The sequence below is a fragment of the Podarcis bocagei genome (genome assembly GCF_964188305.1).
Source record: "Podarcis bocagei genome assembly, chromosome: 3".
Lineage (NCBI taxonomy): Eukaryota > Metazoa > Chordata > Lepidosauria > Squamata > Lacertidae > Podarcis > Podarcis bocagei.
This window is the reverse complement of record NC_138127.1, coordinates 1,534,649-1,559,147: the sequence shown is the minus strand read 5'-3', so window position 1 is coordinate 1,559,147 and position 24,499 is coordinate 1,534,649. Positions and strand designations below refer to the sequence as shown.

At 41.4% G+C, this 24,499-nt stretch overlaps 2 protein-coding genes across 9 annotated transcripts in view; one reads left to right on the top strand and one right to left on the bottom strand.

The window, feature by feature from the left end:
* The window catches only part of LOC308584461 (uncharacterized protein), an 81,865-nt gene extending 74,461 nt beyond the window's left edge, over positions 1–7,404 (top strand). For 2 of the 4 annotated variants that reach the window (XM_081189270.1, XM_081189269.1), the window contains exons 4-6: positions 3,758–3,877; positions 4,461–4,573; positions 5,573–6,105. In XM_081189270.1, the coding sequence (XP_081045396.1) occupies positions 3,758–3,877; positions 4,461–4,573; positions 5,573–5,756 (417 nt within the window). In that variant the 3' untranslated portion in view covers positions 5,757–6,105. Of the gene's footprint in view, positions 1–3,757; positions 3,878–4,460; positions 4,574–5,572; positions 6,106–6,731 lie in introns of those variants that run through there. The other 2 variants (XM_081189271.1, XR_014006806.1) reach the window with 2 other exon arrangements.
* Positions 1–24,499, bottom strand: part of MACROD2 (mono-ADP ribosylhydrolase 2) — a 996,145-nt gene that overhangs the window by 48,897 nt on the left and 922,749 nt on the right. For all 5 annotated transcript variants that reach the window (XM_081189152.1, XM_081189150.1, XM_081189149.1 and 2 more), the window contains 3 exons: positions 17,121–17,198; positions 16,467–16,541; positions 15,671–15,766 (listed from right to left, as the gene is read on the bottom strand). In XM_081189152.1, the coding sequence (XP_081045278.1) occupies positions 15,671–15,766; positions 16,467–16,541; positions 17,121–17,198 (249 nt within the window). The remainder of the gene's footprint in view (positions 1–15,670; positions 15,767–16,466; positions 16,542–17,120; positions 17,199–24,499) is intronic.

Here is a 24,499-nt window from a genome sequence, read left to right as displayed (position 1 = left end):
TCATCATTGATGTCTGGAATGGGCTAGATTAGTGCTAGAAAGTCAATCCAGAGAAGATAAAAGCTGCTGTTCTTGAAGAGTTTATCAGTCTAGGGAACTGGTATTCAGCTTGCTCACTCTTCCCCTTTAGTACCTGGTTTGTAGTTTGGGGGATGATGCTTGGCTGGATGTCAGGTGGTATCAATTGTTCGTGCTGCCTCCTATCAGCTTTGACTGGTGTGCAAGCATGGCTAGCACAACACATTTTGCTGCCTGAGGCAGAGCAGCAAATGGCCCATGGTCACCACAAAGGCTAGTCAAGACAGCTTGTCACCTGGGGCAGAAAATTGCACAAGTGACTCTCCCCTTACCTGACAGTACAAATGCAGTAATAATACATTGTTATTTACATCCCTATGTATGATACCCAAACTAGCTGCTTGAAACAGCTGCGTCACTCTGCCCAATGGTTGGAGCGGCCCAACAACTGCAGCATTATCTATGCCCCAGTAATGTCCCAAACTAGATTACTGTATTGATCAACCAACCCTGAAGCAGTAGCTGAAAATTATAGCTGGCCCAAAACATGGCAGCCAGATTGTGAGTTGGGACTAAAACCCTTTAGGCATATTATAGAACTAGATGCTGGTTTTCAACATGTTGGTTTTGGCCTGTGGTCTAAGGTTACCAGACATCCCCGTTTCCCAGGGACAGTCCCCGGATTTACACATCAGCCCCCATACGAAATCCACTGAAGTTGAAAAGTGTCCCCGGATTCATTGGAAAAATCTGGTAACCTTACTGTGGTCACGTATCTGAATTCTGCCATATGAACCTGCCTGTCAACTGAGATCTACATTGGTGCCTCCCCTACCTTCTGAAGTTAGGCAGGTGGCTATCAGGAATGCAACCTTCTCATAAGAATATAAGAACAGCCCTGGTGAGTCTAGCTAACTGGGTGCCCATGGAAAAGCCCTGCAAGCAGGCCTCAGTATCCAGACTGTGGAATTCCCACCCATCATATTCTGATGTCTTCAATTCTGTCTTTCAAGTGCCACACAAAGTGTCCTTTGGGTTTTAATGGCATCTGCTTGCCTTTTGTTATTATTGTTATTATTTCCCCCCTCCCCCTCCAACTTGCTGCTGGCTCTTATTATAGTCTTTGGCTTTTATCTGCCTTTAAAATGTTTTATTAATTCTCTTTTTAAAAGAGTATTACACAGAGGTACAAATAGGCAGACTCTAGACAGAGAAACAAATAGAGAAGCCACAGAAACTCAATGAAGGCAGCAAAACAGGATTCAGACCTATGAAAGAAAAGGTATTTTGTACAAAGAGCCCAGCATTTCAGAAGAAGCCAGAAGGATGAACATATTGTTATGAGTTTGTAGATGCCAGGCCAGTTTGGTTGGTGGGGGGTGGGGTGGGGGAGGAAGTAGGCTGTATGTGAGACCCTTCTAATTCCTGCATGGACCAGGTCAGCCTGGGTGATGGGCCATTAAGAGAATAAAAGGAACTGTGATGGGCCATTAAGAGAACCAAGGTCCAGATGTTTGACAAATCTTCCACCTGCCTCATTAAGAGTCGCCTTCCAATAACTACCCTTTCAATCTATGCCCTCACCAATCCTAGATGGACGATATAACAGAATACCTTATGAAGAGAGACTCTGTTGGGTGGGCAACCATGTGTAGAGGACATTTGCCATTACTTACTACAATGCCCACTGTGATGCGGGTGGCGCTGTGGGTTAAACCACAGAGCCTAGGACTTTCCGATCATAAGGTCGGCGATTCGAATCCCCATGACGGGGTGAGCTCCCGTTGCTCGGTCCCTGCTCCTGCCAACCTAGCAGTTTGAAAGCACGTCAGAGTGCAAGCAGATAAATAGGTACTGCTCCGGCGGGAAGGTAAACGGTGTTTCCGTGCGCTGCTCTGGTTTGCCAGAAGCAGCTTAGTCATGCTGGCTACATGACGCGGAAGCTGTACGCTGGCTCCCTTGGCCAATAAAGCGAGATGAGCGCCGCAACCCCAGAGTCGGCCACAACTGGACCTAATGGTCAGGGGTCCCTTTACCTTTACTACAATGCCCACCATATACAGACCCAAGAAATCTATTCATGAAACCCCTTTTGACGAAGGAAACAAATCTAACCAGGGTGGAGAAGGTGAAGTGGCTACTGAGTGATACTGATGACTCTGTGAATTATAAGGTCTCTCTCTCTACGCCCTGGCAGTGCAATAAAATATTTTCAAATATAAAATAGTGTAAGGAAAGGGGGCTCTGTGGCAGATGACAAATGAGTGGGGCCACCTACTCCCTCTTTTAGATAGTAGGACAAAGCAGGTGTTCTGAGGGCAGAGTTGGCTGTGATGTAGCCCAGAGGAAGAAGCTTTAGGCTGGAAGGGCAGAGAAAAGCCATGGCTGATTTCTGCATGTATCTATGGCTGCAGCTATGGGAGAAACAAGCCACTTTGGGGGTGTTAATGGTGTGAATCTTTCCATTGTGGCTCAGGTTGTAAATATGCGTGGATAAAGACACTACAATCCCCAATATGCCTCATTTCCAAAAGGAAACACAAACCTTGAGGCCTGGAACCCCTGGAACCTCGAAAAAGATTAACTAATATTTAAATTGCTCCTTACATGGAGTGTACTGTGCCAAATGTACAGCTCCATTTTCTAGCTGGGGTGATCCAGTAAGAATTTAAGTATCATGGGAGGAAGCGCCCATTCTAAGGTATACACCACATTTCCATGCCTGCACAAGAAAACAAAATGGATGACAGGGTAGTTTACAAATTGACTCCACTCCAAATGCTGCAGATATTAATAATGCCAAAGAGTGCGCAGCATACCATGTTATTTTGAATCTAAAGGTGAGGAAAGACTGAAGAAAGGGAATCGATTACATCTCAGGAAGTCTAATGAGGGCAATGGAAGTAAAATCTGACATTTGTGTTAGACATTAAAAAAAAGTTTAACAATGGAGTTCTATTTCCACTATCACTGTGCAGGGAAAGAGGGTTTATGCCTTGAAGGTGGCAAGGGTGAAGTACAACCCAAACAGTGTTGGTTTTACAGTACAACGAAACCTGCTCTGACATTTTTGCATGTCGCTTGATTTACAGCCAATTCGACTAATGCCTTTAGGATGCTGTGGAAGAATCTGGTCTTCCTTGTCCATTCTCTGCAACAAGACTTGTACAGGGATCTGGGTAGCTGGAAAACAGCTTTTCAGTTTTCATTTATGTCAGTGTTTTAGGGCCACAGTCCTGGCTGTAAGTCAGGCATATCCAGCCTGCAGCCCTCCAGATGTTTTGACCTACAACTCCAATGATCCCTAGCTAACAGGACCAGTGGTCAGGGATGATGGGAACTGTAGTCCAAAACATCTGGAGGGCCGAAGGTTGGGGATGCCTGCTGTAAGTTAAGGGTGAATCAGCTGAATCACATTCTGCTTTGAAACTTGGCTGTGTAGGAGAGGTAGATTTGAGGATGATCCATGCTGCATTTGAGGTTGAAAGGACTTAGATCCACTGTTCCACCACTAAGAAACATCCAACTCCAATGTAGTGGTGAAGGTGGAACTATCTACAGCATAGGGTACCATACCATATCAATGCTGCTTAAATAACACATCTGTTAGGGGCATGGCTCTGAACAGCTGTAATCTCCTGGCATTTTGTAGCTTGAGTGAACATGGAAAGACCTTAACACTATAGGCAAAACCAGAAGTATTTTGTTAACTGAATTGTTCTTTTCATTTTTTCTGCAGTCACCCTATTGGTACTGCTGCTTGTCCAGACCATGTATAGAAGCAGCAAAACAAGAGAGTGCTTTTCAAAATACGACCAAACGCAACTCAGCTTGGAAGAAGCTACCACCAATACTGAAGGTGAATTAACACTATTGTTAATTCACTCCTGAAATGGAATCCTAACACTGCCACTGGGTCCACTCCAAGTAACTGCTCGAAATGAATGTAAGGGAGATGGCTACTCAGGGAATCCATATGGTAACATTGGCCACATTAGAAATAGACACATTTTGGCTCCCATCCCTTGGTGCAAGCCCCTAGTGACTGGCACATAATCCTCTTCTTGCTCAAAAGAAGATTTTTATGAGCCAGCTAAGTGCAGAGAAACTGTTCCAGATGGTGGAGTCTGCATGATTGGATGATCAGCTGCCCACTGTGTTAAGAGAACTGAGAGTCTTAGAAGAATTGTAGGAATGTGAGTGACAATCTGAATAGCGTCAAGTTCAAAAGGGGGTAATATTCTGAAGAGATGGGTGAGGTTATGTCACATTATTATCAATGACTCCTTTGCCGATAAGCTCCTCCTGTCAGGGAGAAGATTTATTTCCGTACAGAGTTGCTCATCTCGTATCTTCTTTTCATACAACAGTGTCCTCTTTTTGATTGATTGCCGAATCCTATAACAATCTCCTATTGTTTCTGCTTGGTGTCACCTCAACAGATGCTTTACACATCTTGCGGACTGTGCAAACAAGATGAAAATTGGGAGAACATGAGGGAACAGACTAACATGTCGAAGAGGCAAGGTGAAGTATCAAAGAGCTGTGAAGCAAAGTGAGTAGAATACGGACTCATTACCCAGAAATAATGGTCACTTATCCATGCACTGTCCAGATTCAAACTCACTTAACTGCAGTAAGGTGGTGGCCTCGTCTGCCCTCAGACCTTACCTGGGAATACTGGAACTTCGCAAAAATTGGTTGTAAACACAGTGTAAATCAGGGGGTCTCCAACATTCTTAGCACATTTGAAAATCTGAGAAACTGTTGTGGGCACCACAAGATACATACTTCAAAGAAAATTTTAAAAAACAAACTGGTGATGCTCAGAACCCCTCCCCAGATTTTTATTGAAAAGTGACAAAGATATCTCACAAGGGTGAGAACACTAGTCACTGACTTGAAGCAACTCCACTCCTCATTAGGAATTTCTGGGTGATTCTGTAACCTGTATATCACAGATTCTGTATATGTTCACTATTATTATTGACAAATCATCATAAATGATTTTTATCTAAAGGCTGTTATTCTGAGACAACTCCTGCCGCCATGGACAAATAATACTTTGTCAACTATCTGCGGTCATTAAAGCCCAGTAGTGATTGGCAGGCCAACACTACTTGCCTGACCTCTATCACTGTGGTGCACCAGGAGGGTGGGGGCGAGATGGTGGCAAGGGGCAAACACACCAGCAGAGCCAATTCGGTGTTCCTGCTGATGTATTTGCACCATACCAACTTTGCCAATGCCCCTCCTCTCCTCCTTGCCTTCTGGTATGCCATAGTGATGGCAGTGCCAGGAGTTCAGATGAACAGCACTACCCAGACCCGCAAAGCACTACTGTTCAAACCTCATTTTGGGTTTCCAGGAAACTGACTTTTCATCCATCCTGCATACCAGAGAGGACAATTCTCCAAATGATAATAACCATGGAAACAGGGTGATGCGGCATGCTGGGTATCCAATGTTCCTCTATATTTATCCCCGTTAAATAAAGAATTGACGTGGCCTCATGCAGCTACTTTGTTATATTTGTTTGGAATTTCTATTGCAGCAAGATCCAAAACACCAACCAGTCTACTATAGAAAGCCAGAGTTGCTTTATCCTTGAACAACGTCACCTACCAGAGGGTGACATTCTTCTAGCAGAGGAAGAGATGGGAAGCAGCAACACTCCACTGGCTCCTCCCTCCTTCAACTGTCACCTGGCAGAAGCTATTCCATCAGGCCACAGCTAAGAGAAAATTGGGAAGCGGGGGGCACTTTACTGGAATTAGTAAGAGACCACAAACAAGGTCCTTGGGCTTCTCTACCAGAACTAATTCCTCTGGTCCTAATAAGAATTTTGTAACTTTAAGAACCAATACCTGAGTTTGCTTGTCTTCTTCTTCCATTTTTAATTTTATGCCATTAACTTTTAGACCGTAAGTCCTAGAACAGGAGCCGTTTTGTTTTATTTATCTTATGTAAGCCACCAACATTACAGATAATGTGAAGAGGATGACAAACCATGTTGATTGATGCCTTCTTGGTTTGTACTAACTTTTCAATATAAAGCAAGTCAAATAAAGTGCTACCATAATATTACTATTTTGCACTGGTACTTTAGCAATATTTTTGTTAATCCAAGAGATACAGTGGCATGAGCTACGGCTTAGTTTCTGATAGCTGTGTTGTAAAAACAAAGATGGCTACTCTTCGTCACAATCTGAAACATGCATTCTTTTCTCTTCCCTGTCTTTGTACTTTCAGCGGGATGTTATTGTCATCTTCCAACTGTTTAAACAATGCAGTACCCAAGTGCAAAGCATTACCTAATCTCACAGAACAATACTAACAAACATTAATTTATGCAGCTTTAAGCTCCTTTCTTTTTTGCTGGCTTAGAAAAATTAATCAAATGTCTGATTGACAATTGACATAAACATTGTCTTGGACCGAATACTTAAAATTGAATGTCAGATTGTCAAAACAATTCTCAATTAAAGAACAGGACAATATTAAGTGGGACAAATAGCTACTGTGTTTTGTTCTGTTTGTGAAGAAAGGAGTCAAATATAATGAAGTCTACTCCTCTGTCATTGATAAAGTATTTTTACGTCTAATGTTTCTGTTTGTTCCTTTCTGTTTTTTGCTATCAAAGCAGATGTCCTTAAATGATTGTGACAAAATGGGAAAGCTTCACATTCCTTAATTGTTTCTATTTTTATTAGCACATAAAAGGCAAAATCCTCCCGGTGAAAGAAATGGAAACAATTAAAATTCAGAACTGAACCTGTACCACCTGCTCTTTACATGCAATCTCAGCTTCTGCGTACATAATGCCTACAAGAAAATGAACAGGAACCGGCTTGCCTCCTGTTTCAGAAGGATGGACTGCATTATTCTTTCCTGCAGGCTGATAACTTATGTCTAAAACAGATGCAATAACCAGACCGTCCTGCAAAAGTACAATCCAGTTGGTGGTATCTCCTGCTGAGCAGCTGTCCAAAACCAATAAATAGTTCCTTCTGCTGTGATGAAACAGCGGTTTTGTGTCATCGATTCAGATATTGATAGAATCTCATTTTTGCTGATATGGTATTACAAAGGTCTCTCTGCATCCTGACACACCACTATTAGTGAAAGGTTCCCCCTGTAAAACTGTATAAAATTTGACAGGAGCACTGCAAACAGAAAGGCAGCCTCCTCTACCCGTTTTTTTAGTCTCTCCAGAAAGCAGCACCAAGAATCAATGTAATCGGCAGAACCGACGCATCTTGTAAATATCAGCCTCATCTGTAGAAGCCAACTTTATCCTCTCTTGTCTAATGAGCCAAATATTTCAACCCTCGCAAAAGAGGTGAGGAGGAGAAATAAGGAATATGTCATCTCCTCCTGCACCTTCTCATGGTAGCACAGGTGTTTCTTTAGGAAATATATAGCACAGAAATCCTCTTAGACTCTTCCACTTTTGATAGAATCTCTGGTGAAAAGTTATTCGGTTTGAGTTACATGTGTCATAAATACTTCATACGTTCTAAGCAATTTTGGAGATTATTGAAGGTAGTTAGTACTGAGCCTGGGTGGCATCTGGCTGGTCTACTGTGGATTGCAATTTAATTAATTTTATTTTACTGTGTTGATTTTATTGGAATTGTACGGTATGGTTGTGAAGCACCCCGGCATGCTGCAAATATGAGTAACGGCTTAAAAATTTATTGAAAGGGGGAGAGAAAAAGAAAAGAAAAGGCAGAAACCAAACTTTTGTAATTGGGGTGAGGTAAGAAGGGTGGGACGCGGGTGGTGCTGTGGGTTAAACAACAGAGTCTAAGACTTGCCGATCAGAAGGTCGGCGGTTTGAATCCCCGCAACAGGGTGAGCTCCCGTTGCTCGGTCCCTGCTCCTGCCAACCTAGCAGTTCAAAAGCACGTCAAAGTGCAAGTAGATAAATAGGTACCGCTCCGTCGGGAAGGTAAACGGCGTTTCCGTGTGCTGCTCTGGTTCACCAGAAGCGGCTTAGTCATGCTGGCCACATGACCCGGAAGCTGTACGCTGGCTCCCTTGGCCAATAAAGTGAGATGAGCGCCACAACCCCAGAGTTGGTCACGACTGGACCTAATGGTCAGGTGTCCCTTTACCTTTACCTTTAAGAAGCACATGCTAGATTCCTTCCACAGTCACAACATCCTGTTATAGTGGGTCAATCAATAGAGTTTTAAAAAGGAAAATCTGCATTAATTTTGAGAAAAACTGAGTAGGAGACTCAACACACCTTTCCACCTTTCTCCCCAATATCTGTGGCATTTGTGCCATCAATCTGTTTGGAAAGTTATATGTACTTTTAAGAAAACCACAAGAGTAGAAAAAACACAAAGCCTTGCAGAACTGCAAAAAAGGAAAGACAACACTGTTACAATAGCTGAGGTTGCTTTTTATCAAAAGGTGACAAATTCTACAAAGGATTAAGCTCAAAAGGCTTTAAGCCAAGCTGGTCAAAGTGTATATTCTGCCCTGTTGTATTCTATTAGTCTTTTCTATGCTCACACTTTCAAATCTAGCAAAGAATAAGTTGACAGTAAAATGACAGTGAGATACATTCTCCAGTCACCGCATAGACTATGGTGCAATATGAAACTGTCAGGGAAACTTATGTGTATACGCATGTTCACAATGAAATATGATCTCCCTAAATTTGAGGCTGTTGATTATGATTAAAACGAGGCAGAGCAAAACAAATTCAGAATGTACCACCATCCATGATGCATGGTGACTGTTGCTTAGGATTGACAGGTTTCCTAAGTCTGCTGCCAAAGGGCAGTGCCTTGAAGTTTCAAGATAGTACCTACTGAAGCTGGAAGTGCTTACACATAAAGAGATCACAACCTTGCCTTTCTAGGAAAGTTACCACAGAAGTAGTAGACATATCTCAAACGATCTCAAGCGGCAGGGATAGGATATATCCTTCCCAAAAGGCAGGGCTGGGGAACCTTTGGGTGGGATTCAACTAATAAATCCCATGAGTTGAAGCCATGCACTTTTCTCTTTGCTGTCTGATGCTAGAGAGAGAGGGAGCCATGTTGCAGTGCTCCGTGTGTGTTTATATGTAAATAAAATAGATTAGCCAAAATGCTGAGTTCTGTTACGCAAGCTGCAAAGACTCTGCGGATCCCTAAGTGTGCCGGTGTCTGTTGGCATCGGTCGCTGTGGTGTTCGGGCTGAAGAAAGCTTTCAAAGCTCCCGAACGATCGGCCAGGAGGGAGAGAACATGCCAGTTGGGCATGTGTCTCTGCCAGGGTCCTACTTGAGTGTAGGATGAGCTGACAGGGAGGGGGGGTCATTTCCTCTGCCAAACAAAAATATTTGCCCTGATGAAACGATCACCTTAGTGCCACGTTGAAGCCCTCCCTTTGGCCCTCCAGTTGCTGCTTATCCACACGTTGATCATCCCTGATCATTGGTCAGGTTTCATGGGAGTTGTAGTCCAACAACAAATGGGCAGGAGGGAAGGTCCTCTTTTTGATCACAGGCCTATGGGCCCCCCAGAGGTCGCTGATGAATAAATGCATGTCTTGTTCTGGCCGTTCTTCAGTGCAGAATGTTTGCCCACTTTCCCACCTCTGTTCAAAATGCATCTAGAATACCTTCATTATGTGTCCGCCTTTCTGTCACTCGCAGCAAGAGCAAAGTGCTAAGACTGGAAGAATGTGCCAGTAAACAGTTATGTGAAAGCCTTGGAAGGAAGTTGGGGGGTAAAACCTGTGGAAAAAACAGTGTTTCATTCTGTGAGTCTGCTCTTTTCCCAGGATTCCCCGAGAAGGAGGCTAAAATTCTCAAACAATAGGCTTTGTTATAAATTGTAAAAAAGGTAGGCAGAATCAAACCACCTTGAATATAGATTTTGTAAGAAGGGGAACATTGTCTCCATACAAGTACTCTCCAGGCCGTACAGCAGCTTATGCTGTGTGGATAAAAATGTGGATAAAAATTTACCCCGCTCTCCTTCTTTGGTGAATAAAAGGATTTTGGGATATTCCATGGTTTCCTGGGGGAAAATCAGTTTTTTTAGGAGACTAGAATAGAATAGATTTTTGTGAATTATTATCAGATCACTTGTAGAAATATTTCTTTCTCTCACTTCAGGCCACCATGTTAGTTAATGTTGGTTAGATAGGAAATAAATTATGGACCTATAATGCAGTATTACTGCTATTCATCAACAGACTGGAAACAGCAGTACTTTTTTATTCCATCAGTCAACAACATGGCAAGCAGTATCCACAGCAAAATACTTCATTAGAACAAGCTACTCTTTCAAATCATTAATAAAACTTTCCAGTCAGGTAGTTGGCCTTGGGGGAATGAAGAGGAGACAGCACAGGTTTCGGTTGTCATCAATCTTCGGTGAGCAATGGGCAGGGGTCGAACATACATGCTTGTTTAAGGCTGTAAAAAGAGTTGATTTGCAGTAGCTTTCATCTAATCTTTCAGAGAAAACTCAAAGGAATTTTGTGCTATTTGTTTATCTGCCCTGGGGGTACCTCTTAGGATGCTTCTAAATGGAGGACTTTGAACATTTAAAGCTGCCTTATACGAAATCAGACTTTTGGTCCATGTTTTCTACCCTGACTGGCTGTGAGTCTCCAGAGTTTCAGAAAGGGTTTTCCCCCAGTCCCACCTGGAGATCCTAGAGATTCAACCTGGGATCTTTTGCACACAAGGCGATTTCCCATTGCGTATCCCTTCAAATGCCACACAATGGTGTCGACATTCCTCACACTTCCAAGCCATACAGGGGCTGTGCTCATCCTGAAGGCCAATCCAGTTATAGCACTACAGCCTTGCATTATTCACCGTCTGTTCCTTGACTTCCTGTATCGTACTACGTTGGGAACGTGCTCTTCAAGCCCAAATTTAGGAAGTCTCAGAGAGGCTTTTGTCAATGATCAAATGAGGCAACTCAAGAGAGTTAATGAGGTTTTCCGTGCTGCAGAATCATCAGTGTGCAGAAGCCAAGGAGATCTATGTCTCATTCCATGGTTTCTTGAATCCCTTCTCATCGCCATTGCCTCTCTTCCATCCGTAATGAGTGGCAGACTTAAAGGGATGGATGCAATTAAATTGCCTGAGGCTTTGCCAAGAGAAGATGGAAAAGATGAGTGAAGGGGATACAGCTGAAAAGTATTTTGGATATAATCCCAGTGCTTCTGATTTTTGTGTAAAGCATTTTTCTTGAAGTGAATGCGGAGCTGCTCTTAAATTTCTGTAGAAGATACTTTAGTGAGAATGGTATTATTTTACTTACAATAATTAATGTGGAAGTAGCTGCCTTTTTTTGAAGATCTTGTTGGTTTGACTAAGTACATGTCCCCTGCCTTGGGCCAATAAGAGGAGGAAATAGTTTCACCACAGCTTAAATTAATTTTGGAAATGTTTCTCAGGCAAATTGTCCTAATTCAACTCTCCTTGAAGTAAATCTCCTTATTATATTCCCTGCACCAACTGCATCCTCCATTAGATTAGGGCTGCAATCCTAAACACATTTAGCCAGTGAGTTATTTATTTTCATCACTTCAGTAACCACCCGTTCAACAAAGTCCTCTGGGAGGTTTACAAAACAAGTAAGTCACACTGACCTTAGTGAGACTTGCTTCCAAGTAAGCACTATGATGCAATATTATTTTTTTAGAAAATTGTAAAAAGAGTAGCATTTGTTTTATTTTCTGTTTCACATGTGTTTTCGTGTTGAGTTCAGCAACCGCACAATGCAATTGTTTAACCATCCAGTGACTTGCATGGGTCCACTTTGTGTGGGACACATTTGAATGAATTGATAGGGCATGTTAGCAGTGTTTATAGACTGCTCCCAAGAAACAGGAGCTTAGCTGCATGCCATGTATGGAGTCAAAACAGGATCTCTGGCTAATGGGTTCGGGGAACAAGGCCAGAGCAAGTGGTGCAGCCCATGTTTTGTATCCAGAAGGTCCCATCCCAGGTTCAATACCCAGCAACTCCAAGGAAGGTAACTTAAGCAGGAAGGCTGAAATATCTGTCTGACATGCTGGACCACTTCTAGCCAAAGCATCATGCTTGGTATATGCCTATGTACCAGGACTGCCTGGTACATTTAAAAAAAGCACATAAAAGCTCAAGATACATATTGATCTACCCACACGTAGTTGTTATCCCTGAGAAACATAGAAAACAACAGGATATATTTATCCGAAAGTCTTCAAACTTACACAACCCTTTAAAAATTAGCTGATGAAGGTGAATACATCTAAACAGGGCCCTGTCCTGTCTTCTAATCCATAACTGACTTCTGACTTCTGCTCTATGATTGAAACTGAGTCTCCATCTACAAGCTGATAAATTATAAGGATCAACATTATTGTTGAGTGAAGAAGAGAAAATCTTTGTAACGAATTATTGTGTTATACATATCTATGTGAGTTTGAGTTTGTAATCTCTGTTAGAGTTTGTAATCTCTACTTGAGTTTGTAATTCTTGTCAGAATACATACTTTTGAATGGATTAGTTTTTGTTACTATGGACTACTGACTTGTGAGTAGGGACCTCTCCCACTATTGAAACTTACATTGGCCTGCGTTCTTGGTGTGCTTTTTTCTTGGTATATGTACCAGGCCTACCTATGTACAAGGCAACTCCACATGTTTACATAAGTGCACTCAAGATATTCTTGAAATTCCTGATGCTCAGAAGCCAATAATTAACCCTTTTATAGATTCCCTGTGACGTGTAGCTAGTTGGTTTTTTAAAACTGTATTCAGTATTTGAGCTAAGTGTTCATTGTGACAATAATCAGATGTACAGAAGCTTGCATGAAATGTGTTTTGTTCCATTAAGCCAAACCTGAGAGTGTTAAACTTCTCCACTGAGCCTAGTACACTTTGAATCCAAGTCAATCTGGCATATTTTTCACAAATCAGCTATGCCTAATCCCCTAAAGGCAGTAATTACCCCCTCAGCATCCTCAGAAGTGGGATTTATTTAAGTTTCACAGCTCCGTCCTATAAGCCTCTATGCAGGGCTTGAGCGCTGATAGATCTTTGCTTATTGCCCAATCCCAACCCCAGTGTCAATGTAGGAACTAGCCAAGCCCCCCAAATTTCAGCTTCAAAACATAGCATCTGACTGACCAGCGATTAAGTGCACAGGGTGGTAGGTCTCCTTGATGAAGGTTCAGAAAGGTGCCTTTTCCCCCTTGCCAAGGATTATGTGCTGTTTTACCTGCAGCAGTTTAAAGCAGAGTTTGTGCTACTGCAGATAAAGTAGACTCACAGGATCAGTCTGCACCTTGATAGTCTCTTATTTTTAGAAAGAAAAAATGCCAAGCTAAAAAAAACACCCTTTCCTGACATTAACTTTTCTAATACTACATATATTTGAATCCTAGGTAGAACAGATGGTGAAATATAATGTATCCGCTGGGAGCTAAATGGAATTTACCAGCTGTAGGGGACAGTAAAGTATTAGAAGGAAAGGTACAAATAGTGAAAGTAGATTCGGTTCAACTTGCTTTTGATGAGGCATAAAATAAAATGTAAATAATTTCTGTTCAGAAGAAATTAGCATAATGGTTTTGGCATTTGCAACAAGAATAAGCCTGCGTTTTCTAACCTAGATTTGCAAATGCAGGAGAAGTCACACCATTTACCTGGATTTGCAGGAAGGATTATATCAATTCTATTATCACTGACAGTAATGAAACACAGCGCAGAGGCCATTAGCATTGTGCACAATAAAGAGGGTGTGATTAGTCTCAACTTGGATTTGCAATGCAAAAAAATTAAAAGAAAATGCCACGAAGCTGGATATGAGCAAAGGAAAAAGCAAGTGCTATTAACCCGAGCTTCCACCACAGAAAAAGTGTCAATATTACAAACAGGTTTGCAATTAAATCAGTGCCAATGGAGCCGACAAAAGAAGTTCATAATTAGGAAGATGTAGTTATCATTGACCTGGATTTTCCACAAAGACCATAACTAGGTTTTAATTTCAAAACATCTGATCTCTGCATCTCACAAAGGAAGGCCTCATTGTTATTAGCCCTTCATGATTAGAGAATGCTATTATGATGCCAGAGACGACTATTGCAAATGGGTAGCTGGGCACAATGAAGCCACATGCTAAATGTGAAAATTGAACTTTATGTTAAGTTTCACACAGTGCAAACCTAACCTCAGACCAACACGACCATTTCTTGGAGTCTTGGTGCATGAAATTTGAAAACGGTGTCTGCTTTTTACCTTTTACAACCTGATCTTGCACAGCACTTTTAGCTCGACTGTAACAACATGTCCCCTCCCCAAGACAAGATGTCCATTGCCACAGCCACTCAGCAAGCGTGCCTTTAGAGTGTATCTCCCCCCCCCCCCACAAAGAGTGGCCTAGCTGTAGACTGATCTGACCAGGAGGAAATTGTTAACCTGGACCCCACCATCAAATACCCTTCTGGGAATTGTGGGGCCTTTCTATTGTCACACTGCAGTCAGCTCTGCAAGAAGGTGCCAGGACTGGGTGCAGGTGTTGATGGCACTGCATACTTGGTCACTAGGGTCACGCTGGCAAAAAGAGGCCTCTATAAACAGTCCTCCGGCACTTTGGCCAGCGATAAAAGAATAACCTATAATTCTAATCAGAACACAATATGGATCCAAGCCAAATGTCTGCTTATGGTATTTTGATGCCACCTGGGAAATTTCCTTTTCTAAATCATCCTAATTGGGTTTTGTGTTTTTGCCACACCCCTCTAAGTCAAAAGTAGACACAGGGGGTGGGGGAGGCATATTTATCAACCTAGTTTTCAAGGGAGCATGGACACATAGAACTTGTATCAAGTATTCAAAAGCAAAAAACCAAGACACACAGAACAGCTCACTACTAGATTTAGGATTGATCATGAGGGACGCAGGTGGCGCTATGGGTTAAACCACAGAGCCTAGGACATGCCGATCAGAAGGTCGGCGGTTCGAATCCCCGTGACGGGGTGAGCTCCCGTTGCTCGGTCCCAGCTCCTGCCAACCTAGCAGTTCAAAAGCACGTCAAAGTGCAAGTAGATAAATAGGTACCGCTCTGGCGGGAAGGTAAACGGTGTTTCCGTGTGCTGCTCTGGTTCGCCAGAAACAGCTTAGTCATGCTGGCCACATGACCCGGAAGCTGTACGCCGGCTCCCTCGGCCAATAAAGCGAGATGAACACCACAACCCCAGAGTCGGCCACGAGTGGACCTAATGGTCATGGGTCCCTTTACCTTTACACTGAAATACTAAAATAGTGGAGGGGGGAAAGAGACACCAAAACAACCCCATAACACCATAGCATATAACGTTTAAGGATTTGGGGGTGGGGTGGAGGGAATTGTCAACTAAATGGAAGGGGGGCATGGAATGGGTAGGTCACTATTTCTCAGTGTCCCCAGGGACAGAAGAGAGAGCTGCCATAGAAAGCCATGGAGAAACTGACACTTCGCCAATGGAGAGAGAGAAAACCTCAAGCAGCCCAATGAGGACTGTGCATGTCCAATGAGCACAGAATGCTGACTTGGAAGGTGGAGGGAAACCAAGGAGAGGGCTGATGAAACGGAGAAGCACTCAACACAGGAACATTTTCCTGTAGGGTCTCACTTGTCTTAGTAGAATTTACCAGCTTACCTTTTTCTTCCCCTTTGTTTTCTTGATTAGTTCTATCTACCTCGGGCGCCTGTGGTTTCTCTTCTTGTATGGTCTCCTCCTGGGTTATCAAAGTCTCTGAACAGAACGAAACACAGAGAATACAGACCATAATAAACGCAAAGAGACTACTAGTCAAGTCATTTTATATTCTGTTGGAAGCCGCCCAGAGTGGCTGGGGAAACCCAGCCAGATGGACAGGGTATAAATAATAAAATATTATTATCGAAAATGATATATATGCCCACCATGTAGTTCTCGTTTAACTTAGGCAGCAGTTTTTCAACGGACATTGTCAGTCTAATGAATTCAAGAGAACCCTCAGTGAAATAAAGCTAACATATTGAACATAAACTGTTAAAGTAAGTCACATTGAAACTGATGACTTGAGTTTTTAATGCAAGTTCTTCAAGATCATTGTTTAGTTAGGCTGAGAAATATTCCAGGAGAAAAATATTTAATTTCAAGGTAACTAGCATATAACATGATATGTGAGAATAAAGAAATGGCAGAGTAAGGGCCAAATCATCCAGCACAAAGCTGTAACAACATTCATAGGTTTAGCAAGAAGAATACATCAGCTTTCAAGACTTCCACTTAGATGTCATCGGGATATTAATTATTTCCTGTTCTCATTCGGTACCAGACAACTGAAGAAACAGTTTTTTTGTTGCAAAAATGTACAATAAACTTGTTAAAATGTTTTTAAAAATGTAGCCTTTATCATTTTGGAATGTTTTTTCCTGTTTTGCTCACATTCTTAAAGTAAAGAAAGTACCTTCTGCTTCCATGTAGGAGACTTGAGATTCTGTCTGAGTGTTCATTTCAACCTCTGTGGATTCCTCCTGGTGTCCTGTTGACATCATAAAGATTGGAAGATGATACCAATATGATACTTAAGTGTGCATACAATTTATAATCAAAACTAATCATAAAAACAGAAAAGAAATGGAAAGGCATACCACTTATCAGAACATATCTAAGTGAAATTCAGAATTTCTGTGATTGAGAATAATGATCATATTGAATGATGCCAAGTTCCAATCAGCTATCAAAAAAAATAATAATCTAAAATTCTCCAGTAAAGAATTCATTCTATTAAGCAGTAATGAATAAATGACACTTGCATTATTAAAAAATAAAGAAAACTACAGTCATTATCTTCTCAAGACTCAATGAGGTTACGTTATGACCTTGGATCAATATTGTTATAACAATTTAACTGGAAGGCCTGTTTCTTTTTTGCTTACATTAGAGATTATGCTACTCAAACTGAATGGTTGCAGCAGCTATTCATTGAAGCTTATGGATGTTTCCCTGAGGCATCAATAACCATGTGAGGGAAAACTTGACTTTTATAGCTATGAAAACTTCTATGGTCCCATCTGATCAATTACTAGGATTCTGGGGAATATTTTGATCGAAACCATACCGTCAGCTTGATCTTGTTCACAGACTGCATGAGGCATTGGGTTATGTTCTTGTGTAGCTTTGGCATCTTGGGAGGATTCTAATAAAAATAAAATAAATAAAACTGAAGTGGATTCTCTGTTGAACAAGCTTTAAAGCGAGCTTCTGATGAATCCAAAGGTCAACACAGCCTCCTCCCCACACAAGCTCACACACGCTTCTTACCCCAACTGAGCACATGGGGATGTCTAACTCTCCTGGTGCATTAATATCCTATTGCACCTCCTTGCTGCCCAGTGAATTGGTGATAGGAACAAATTTGGAGTGTACAGGTTGGTTGGTTGGTTGGTTCTGCAGTCTTTTTAGATATTTCCAGCACTTATTGGATCGCAGGGGGAAGAAGTGCATGATGGGATCTCAGCAATCCCATCATGCCAATCTCCTCCAGTTAGCTGCTGCTGACAACGTCTGAGCAGTGTGCCGATCAATCAGCTGCTTCCAGTGCAAACAAACTGGGCAGTGCAGGTCCACAGGTATATCAAACTCAGAAACATCACTTTCATAAACTTGTGGTTTATGAAATTTTATCCAGTGGTGGGCAGCGGGCCAAAGAATCAGCGTCCTAAACCTGCCAAAAATGATCAATGCGGGATATGTGAGAAACCTGGGTAGTTAACATCTGATCCAAATTTAATAATCTGTAAAGCAGGTATGCATTGAAAGTTTGTGATTTTAATTAACTGCAAATAATTCCCCAAGGCAAATATTTAATTACCTACACAGCTTCTTTGCAATAAGTTTACAAAGTCAACTTTTGAAGTAGAACTGTTATGTATACACATTTTTCAAATTATCTATGTTAAAGCTCCTCAAACTAATCCACTGCGTTTTATTAATCTTATTCAGAATTCTAAATGGTTTCTGCTAATACTATCAAAATAATAGAGAGAGGGAAAGAGAGATTTCAGAATTAAATCACGGAAGCAGGGGGGGAAAGCCGAAAGGCTGTCCAGGCAGTCTAAACAAGCCAGACAACAGTCTGCTAAAAGCAGCGAGCAGGTGTACTGCAGAAAGTTGCCTGCTGAGAAAATAACTCCAGAGTATTGAAGCAAGCAAAATCAAAGGAAAGGACAAAAGAAAAGGAATCGGACGCACCATAAATTTTAGCTGATAAGATAATGTTTTACCAATATGTAATCAATTCATGAATTAGACATTAATGAAAAAGTTGAGAATAATTTTGGCAGCTAGAATAGAAATTTATTTCCGCCTTGATCCCAAACCTATTGATAGAAAGCTGCACCAATTCAAAGCACCAGTTCAACTACTGAGTGGCAGATGCAACCTTTTAATATGATCCATGTTCTATGTTATTTTAATTTAGTGTTGATAAAATAATTGTGTTTAGAAACTACCTCTATATCTTTTGATATAAATACAGTGCATACATACACAAAAGGTAAAAAGGTAAAAGGACCCCTGGATGGTTAAGTCCAGTCAAAGCAGACTATGGCGTCCGGCTGAGATACATATAGGACCTGGATAAAAAAATCCCACGCAACTAGTTTTCCACGAAGGCTTGCTTTTCTCACTCCCTGTGTCTCATGGCAAGCTTCGTCTTGAAATGATGAAGAACGTCTAAAGCAGTTTGTGATAAGACGTGGGTTTGCTCTTCAAAGGAGAAATGTTAAAACGCACAGAGAGTGCATGTCAAGTAGCACTATGGATCACAGCTATGGATTTCGTAGTAATATTTAGAGTGCAAACATTCTTCTTCAGATTCTAAAATGTCAGCAACCTGCCTGAATTCCGGCGGAAAAATATTCAGCTTTCACATCCTCATGCTGTCTTTTGCGGTATAGTATGTGAATTATTTCCAGCAACTGACACTTTCCCATTTTGGACAGCTTAGAACTGAACAATGTTCAGTAGATGGTCCATTACTTGTAATCAGTCACAATTAGAACTCAAGACAGCAGGGTAACCGTGGCAGAGCACATGCTTTCAATGCATGAAATCCCATGCATTCTCTCTCTCTCTCTCAAAGAGAAGCAGGTGATTATGAAGACCTCACTCTGCCTAAAACACAAGGCAGCTGCAGCTAGTCAGAATAGACAACACTGGACTAGATCAATATTCTGACCTATCAACATTAATTAGATCATACTATGTGCTATTGGGACGCAGGTGGCGCTGTGGGTTAAACCACAGAGCCTAGGACTTGCCGATCAGAAGGTCGGTGGTTCAAATCCCCACGGCGGGGTGAGCACCTGTTGCTCGGTCCCAGCTCCTGCTAACCTAGCAGTTCGAAAGCACGTCAAGTACAAGTAGATAAATAAGTACCACTCCGTCGGGAAGGTAAACGACGTTTCCGTGCGCTGCTCTGGTTTGCCAGAAGTGGCTTAGTCATGCTGGCCACATGACCCGGAAGCTGTACACTGGCTCCCTCGGCCAATAAAGCGAGATGAGCGCCGCAACCCCAGAGTCGGCCACGACTGGACCTAATGGTCAGGGGTCCCTTTACCTTTTATGTGCTATTGCTCATTGTAAGTACGTATCAGTGACTAGATTCCATTCAGTCATGATCTTAAGTCCACAACAGGCAAAATACTGAGATGCAGGAGTCATATGTTGCAAATTACCCCCACAACTAGAAAATCTGGACAACTATAGCCAACAAGCAGCTTGAGATATTGCACATAAAGCAGTTAACACTCATGAACCGAGCCAACTAAACCCTACTTATTGGCAGGTTGTGAGAATACCCTTTTCACAGAACTTTGCTACTCCTAAATTAGGGAAGGCAGACTACATTTATCTCTGCGATTCCAGAATGTAAGCCTTGTTTGCTGCTACCTACACAGAACTGAGCTACAGTCATGGGAAAAAGAATGTGCACCCTCTTGGAATTTTGTGGTTTTACATAGGAAGACATAATAACAATTATCTGTTCTTTAGCAGGTCTTCAAATTAGGGAAATACAACCTCAGATGAACAACAACATATGACATATTACACCATCTCGTGATGTATTTAACAGAAATAAGGCCAAAATGGAAAATCCAAATGTGAAGAACTAAGTGCACCTTATGATTCAATAGCTTGTAGAATCACCTTTAGCAGCAATAACTTGGAATTACCGTATTTTTTGCTCTACAAGACTCACTTTTTCCCTTCTAAAAAGTAAGGGGAAATGTGTGTGCATCTTATGGAGTGAATGCAGGCTGCGCAGCTATCACAGAAGCCAGAACAGCAAGAGGGATTGCTGCTTTCACTGCGCAGCGATCCCTCTTGCTGTTCTGGCTTCTGAGATTCAGAATTATTTTTTTCTTGTTTTCCTCCTCCAAAAACTAGGTGTGTCTTGTGGTCTGGTGCATCTTATAGAGCGAAAAATACGGGTAGTTGTTTTCTGTAGGACTTTATATGTACATCTCCCACATTGTTGTGGATGAATTTTGGCCCATTCTTCTTTACAATGTTGTTTCAGATTCAGGTAGGTAGTTGTGTTGGTCTAATACAGTCGAAATATATAAAAAAACTGTCCAGTAGCACCTTAGAGACCAACTAAGTTTGTTCTTGGTATAAGCTTTCGTGTGCAGTGTGCATGCACACGAAAGCTTATACCAAGAACAAACTTAGTTGGTCTCTAAGGTGCTACTGGACAATGCCTTAATTTTTTAATGTTGCTTCAGTTCATTGAGGTTTGCTGGCATCTGTTTATGCACAGTTCTCTGAAATGCACAGCATTTCACTGAGGTTGAGGTCTGGACTTTGCCTTTGCCATTGCAGCACCTTGATTCTGCTCTTTTTCAGCCATCCTGGCCACCTGCATATGAACCAGTACTAGCAGATATGTTCAACCATCACAACCTTTATGGCAGGCATAGGCAAACTTGACCTTCCAGATGTTTTGGGACTACAATTCCCATCACCCCTGACCACTGGTCCCATTAGCTAGGGATGATGGAAGTTGTAGTCCCAAAACATCTGGAGGGCCGAGTTTGCCTATGCCTGCTTTATGGTCTTGTAGGTGCCAGGTGAAAACCTTTCTTTTAAATAATATACAATTTACAGACTGACCCTTTCAGTGATATATGTGTCTTATTTTTTTGGAAGCATCTCATAAAATTCCTTTTATGGGGTGGCTATATAAATGCAGTTAAAAAAATAAAAATAAACAATACCCTTACTCTTCCTAATGACCATATTCTTTCTTTCCCTTTTAGTTTACTTCATACTTATACACATTAGTGAGAGAATTAGTTTAATTTTTTTCCTGGTATGTGTGTGATGCATTGCAAATCGCTAACATGGGGTAATTCTTTGTAAGGGCTACTAGTCCTAAGATAATTACACTGAACGTTATAAATAAGTGTAATATAATAGCATTCTAAGCTACAATAGAAGATTCTCAATTTTAATTTACATATATACTGTGTCTGAAAGAAACTTTGGAGAGCCAAGGCAATGTTATTTAAGCTTCCAAGAGTGCTATTACATTGCTATGCAGATTTTGACTTTCAAAATTGTTAAGGTCAAGACTATATTGAAGACTCTCCTCCTCCTCAAATGCAAATATTAAATCTAATATTCAAGCCTAAGGGCCCAAGGATAGATTTACTTTTAAGATTAACAGGAATAAAATAAAGGAAGCTAGTAAACCCACATTCATAAAGAAAATCCAGTTAATGGAAAATGTATGACAAGTGTAAAAAAGATTAGCTTCAATATATATCATGAAAAGGGACTCTTATAGGTGATGTGAGGTAAGGTCTTCAGCCCTATTCCAGCAGGCCAAAAACAGTAGCAGAAGATGTAATACAGCCAGTGGCTGTTATCTATAAAATACATACATATATACATACATTTCATAAAATTTGCACACTGCTGGATTGCAAAATAAACCCCTCAAAGCAGTATACAAGAAAAGCATTAATAAAAAGTATTGTTGACAAGGTCTCACTCCTGTCAGCAAACTTATAGTGTAGATGTTATTTCTAAAGGAAATTATTTATTTCTTTGTATTGCCGTGCCACAGAGAACCAAAGTTATCTGGGAAGTGATGATGGCATGGTGCTCTATCCTGGCTCTTGAAAAATGCATTTCTTCATCATGAGCATCTAGGTTGCAACAACTCTGCCCCTAGAACAGGGCTCAGCAAACTTTTTCAGCAGGGGGTCAGTCCACTGTCCCTCAAACCTTGTGGGCGGCTGGACTATATATTTTTTTTGGGGGGGGGGGATGAACAAATTCCTAGGCCCCACAAATATCCCAGAAATGCATTTTAAATAAAACAACACATTCTACTCATGTAAAAACACGCTGATTCCCGGACGATCCGCGGGCCAGATTTAGAAGGCGATTGGGTTGGATCCGGCCCCCTGGCCTTAGTTTGCCTACCCATGCCCTAGAATTACACCACAGCTCTTTTATATTTACAGTATCCCACTGCTCCTGGAAGGAGGAGGAGGAGGTTAATCTGTTGCAAACTTGGTTTTAACAGTGTTACAGATTGGTAGGTTTTCTATCCTGAAAGGCGGGAGTTAGGCATTTGCAATAAATATTTGCTCAAAATCCTTTCCAAGAGGACAGACGTGTGAGCAAATTGTGGGGCATCTTTCCCTCCTTTCCCCTAAGGTCTAGGGTAGTAGATGTGGTTCTCTTCCCCACACCGATGAGGCTTAAAAGAACCCTCTGGGAATAGGTTAGACAGAAAAAGATGGTCTCAAGGCATCCTAGCAATGTTCCTGGCCAAGTGGCTCCCCTAAGTCTCACATTGCCTCATACCAAAATATGCAGCAAAGATCCTTAAGGAGCATGAGGAGATGAGAACATTTCTCAGTAGAACAGACATATTTTTGCATCCATCTCTTGAATGGTTGGGACGAGGGCAGTGCCAACAACCTAGCCCTCTCCTTTCTTCCTTCTCTATATAATGCCAGCCAACCAGCCAATGCTCTATTCCTTCCCTCACTGCAAGAAGTGAGGTTACAGGGAACCAGGCAGAGGGCCTTCTCAGTAGTGGCGCCCGCCCTGTGGGACACCCTCCCATCAGATGTCAAGGAAATAAACAACTATCTGACTGTTAGAAGACATCTGAAGGCAGCCCTATTTAGGGAAGTTTTTAACGTTTGATGTTTTCTAGTGTTTTTAATATTCTGCTGGGAGCCACCTAGAGTTGCTGGGGAAACCTAGCCAGATTGGTGGGGTAATAATAATAATAATTCCTTGCTAGGGAAGCTGCCATCCGGAAGGATCCTTAGATTTTATTTTGCCTTTAGTACCTATGAACATTAGATCTCCATTGCTCAAAACAAATTATGGTAGGTCCTATCTTAAAGGGCTGTCAGTAAAAAGTTATGGGAAGAATGCTTAACTGGTGGACAACTTCAAGGCAGGACAATACTAGAAATCTACATGAATTGAGCCAGACAGTTCAAGAACAGAACTATAACGAATATTTATGTATAGCTTTTCCAAATGCAATCTCTGCAGCCATAGACAAAAGCAAACCCAGTGTTTTTTCTGGGGGTACTCAAGGGTACACAACACCAGAACCTTTCTCCCCACAAATATGTTAAAAGTGTGGCACTTACTGTAACAACTTCGTGGTTTTTTCTTTAAAAAAAGCACTGAGCAAACCTATCACCACCAACAGAAGTATAGTACTTCTGTTTCTGCTTTACTAGATTACTCCCTTTCATCCTAGGCAGTAATGTTTAAACATAAAATTAACAAAGCCTTATGAAGAGAGGATATGCAGGGCTGAATATAAAGTGGCTTTATGTTCACTTCCCCAACTAGGCCCTGTATGTTTTATTTACTTATTTCTTATTTCTAGTGTGTAACACACCCAGGTTTTGCACACAGCATGAGTGAAACACCTTGTTTTAGCTAGTAAGAAATGAAAAGAGTGGTAAAGTTGGCACTTAGGAACAAAACTGATTCATTGCACTTGATTTTTAAGTAAGATCCTGTGAAAAAATTGGATATTTCTGTAGGGGGAAAAATCAGCCAGTCACCCAAAATTACAGATAATGGTGCGCACAGAAGTTGATGCATGATTGCAGTATTCTTGGGCCTCATAAACTGAGGAAAATGTATTACAAAATGTAGTAGTAGTAGTATAAAATGGAAGTTTATGAGATATTCTTGATTTCTGACTTCAGATTATTTTTACAGTTTTCATTCTTTCATTTTAATCCATCTTTATGATGGGTTAGATTTGTCTGTACTAATATGTACAATATATACATTGGTGCAAGTGATGAACTGATATAATGGATTGTGTCTATTTCCATGGGTGTGGATTATAAAACTTGATATAGAAGAGTAGCTCTATGGATCATTCAGAAGAGCAAAGGAAGAAAGTCTCCTCTACAAACTGTATGGAGTTAGGGG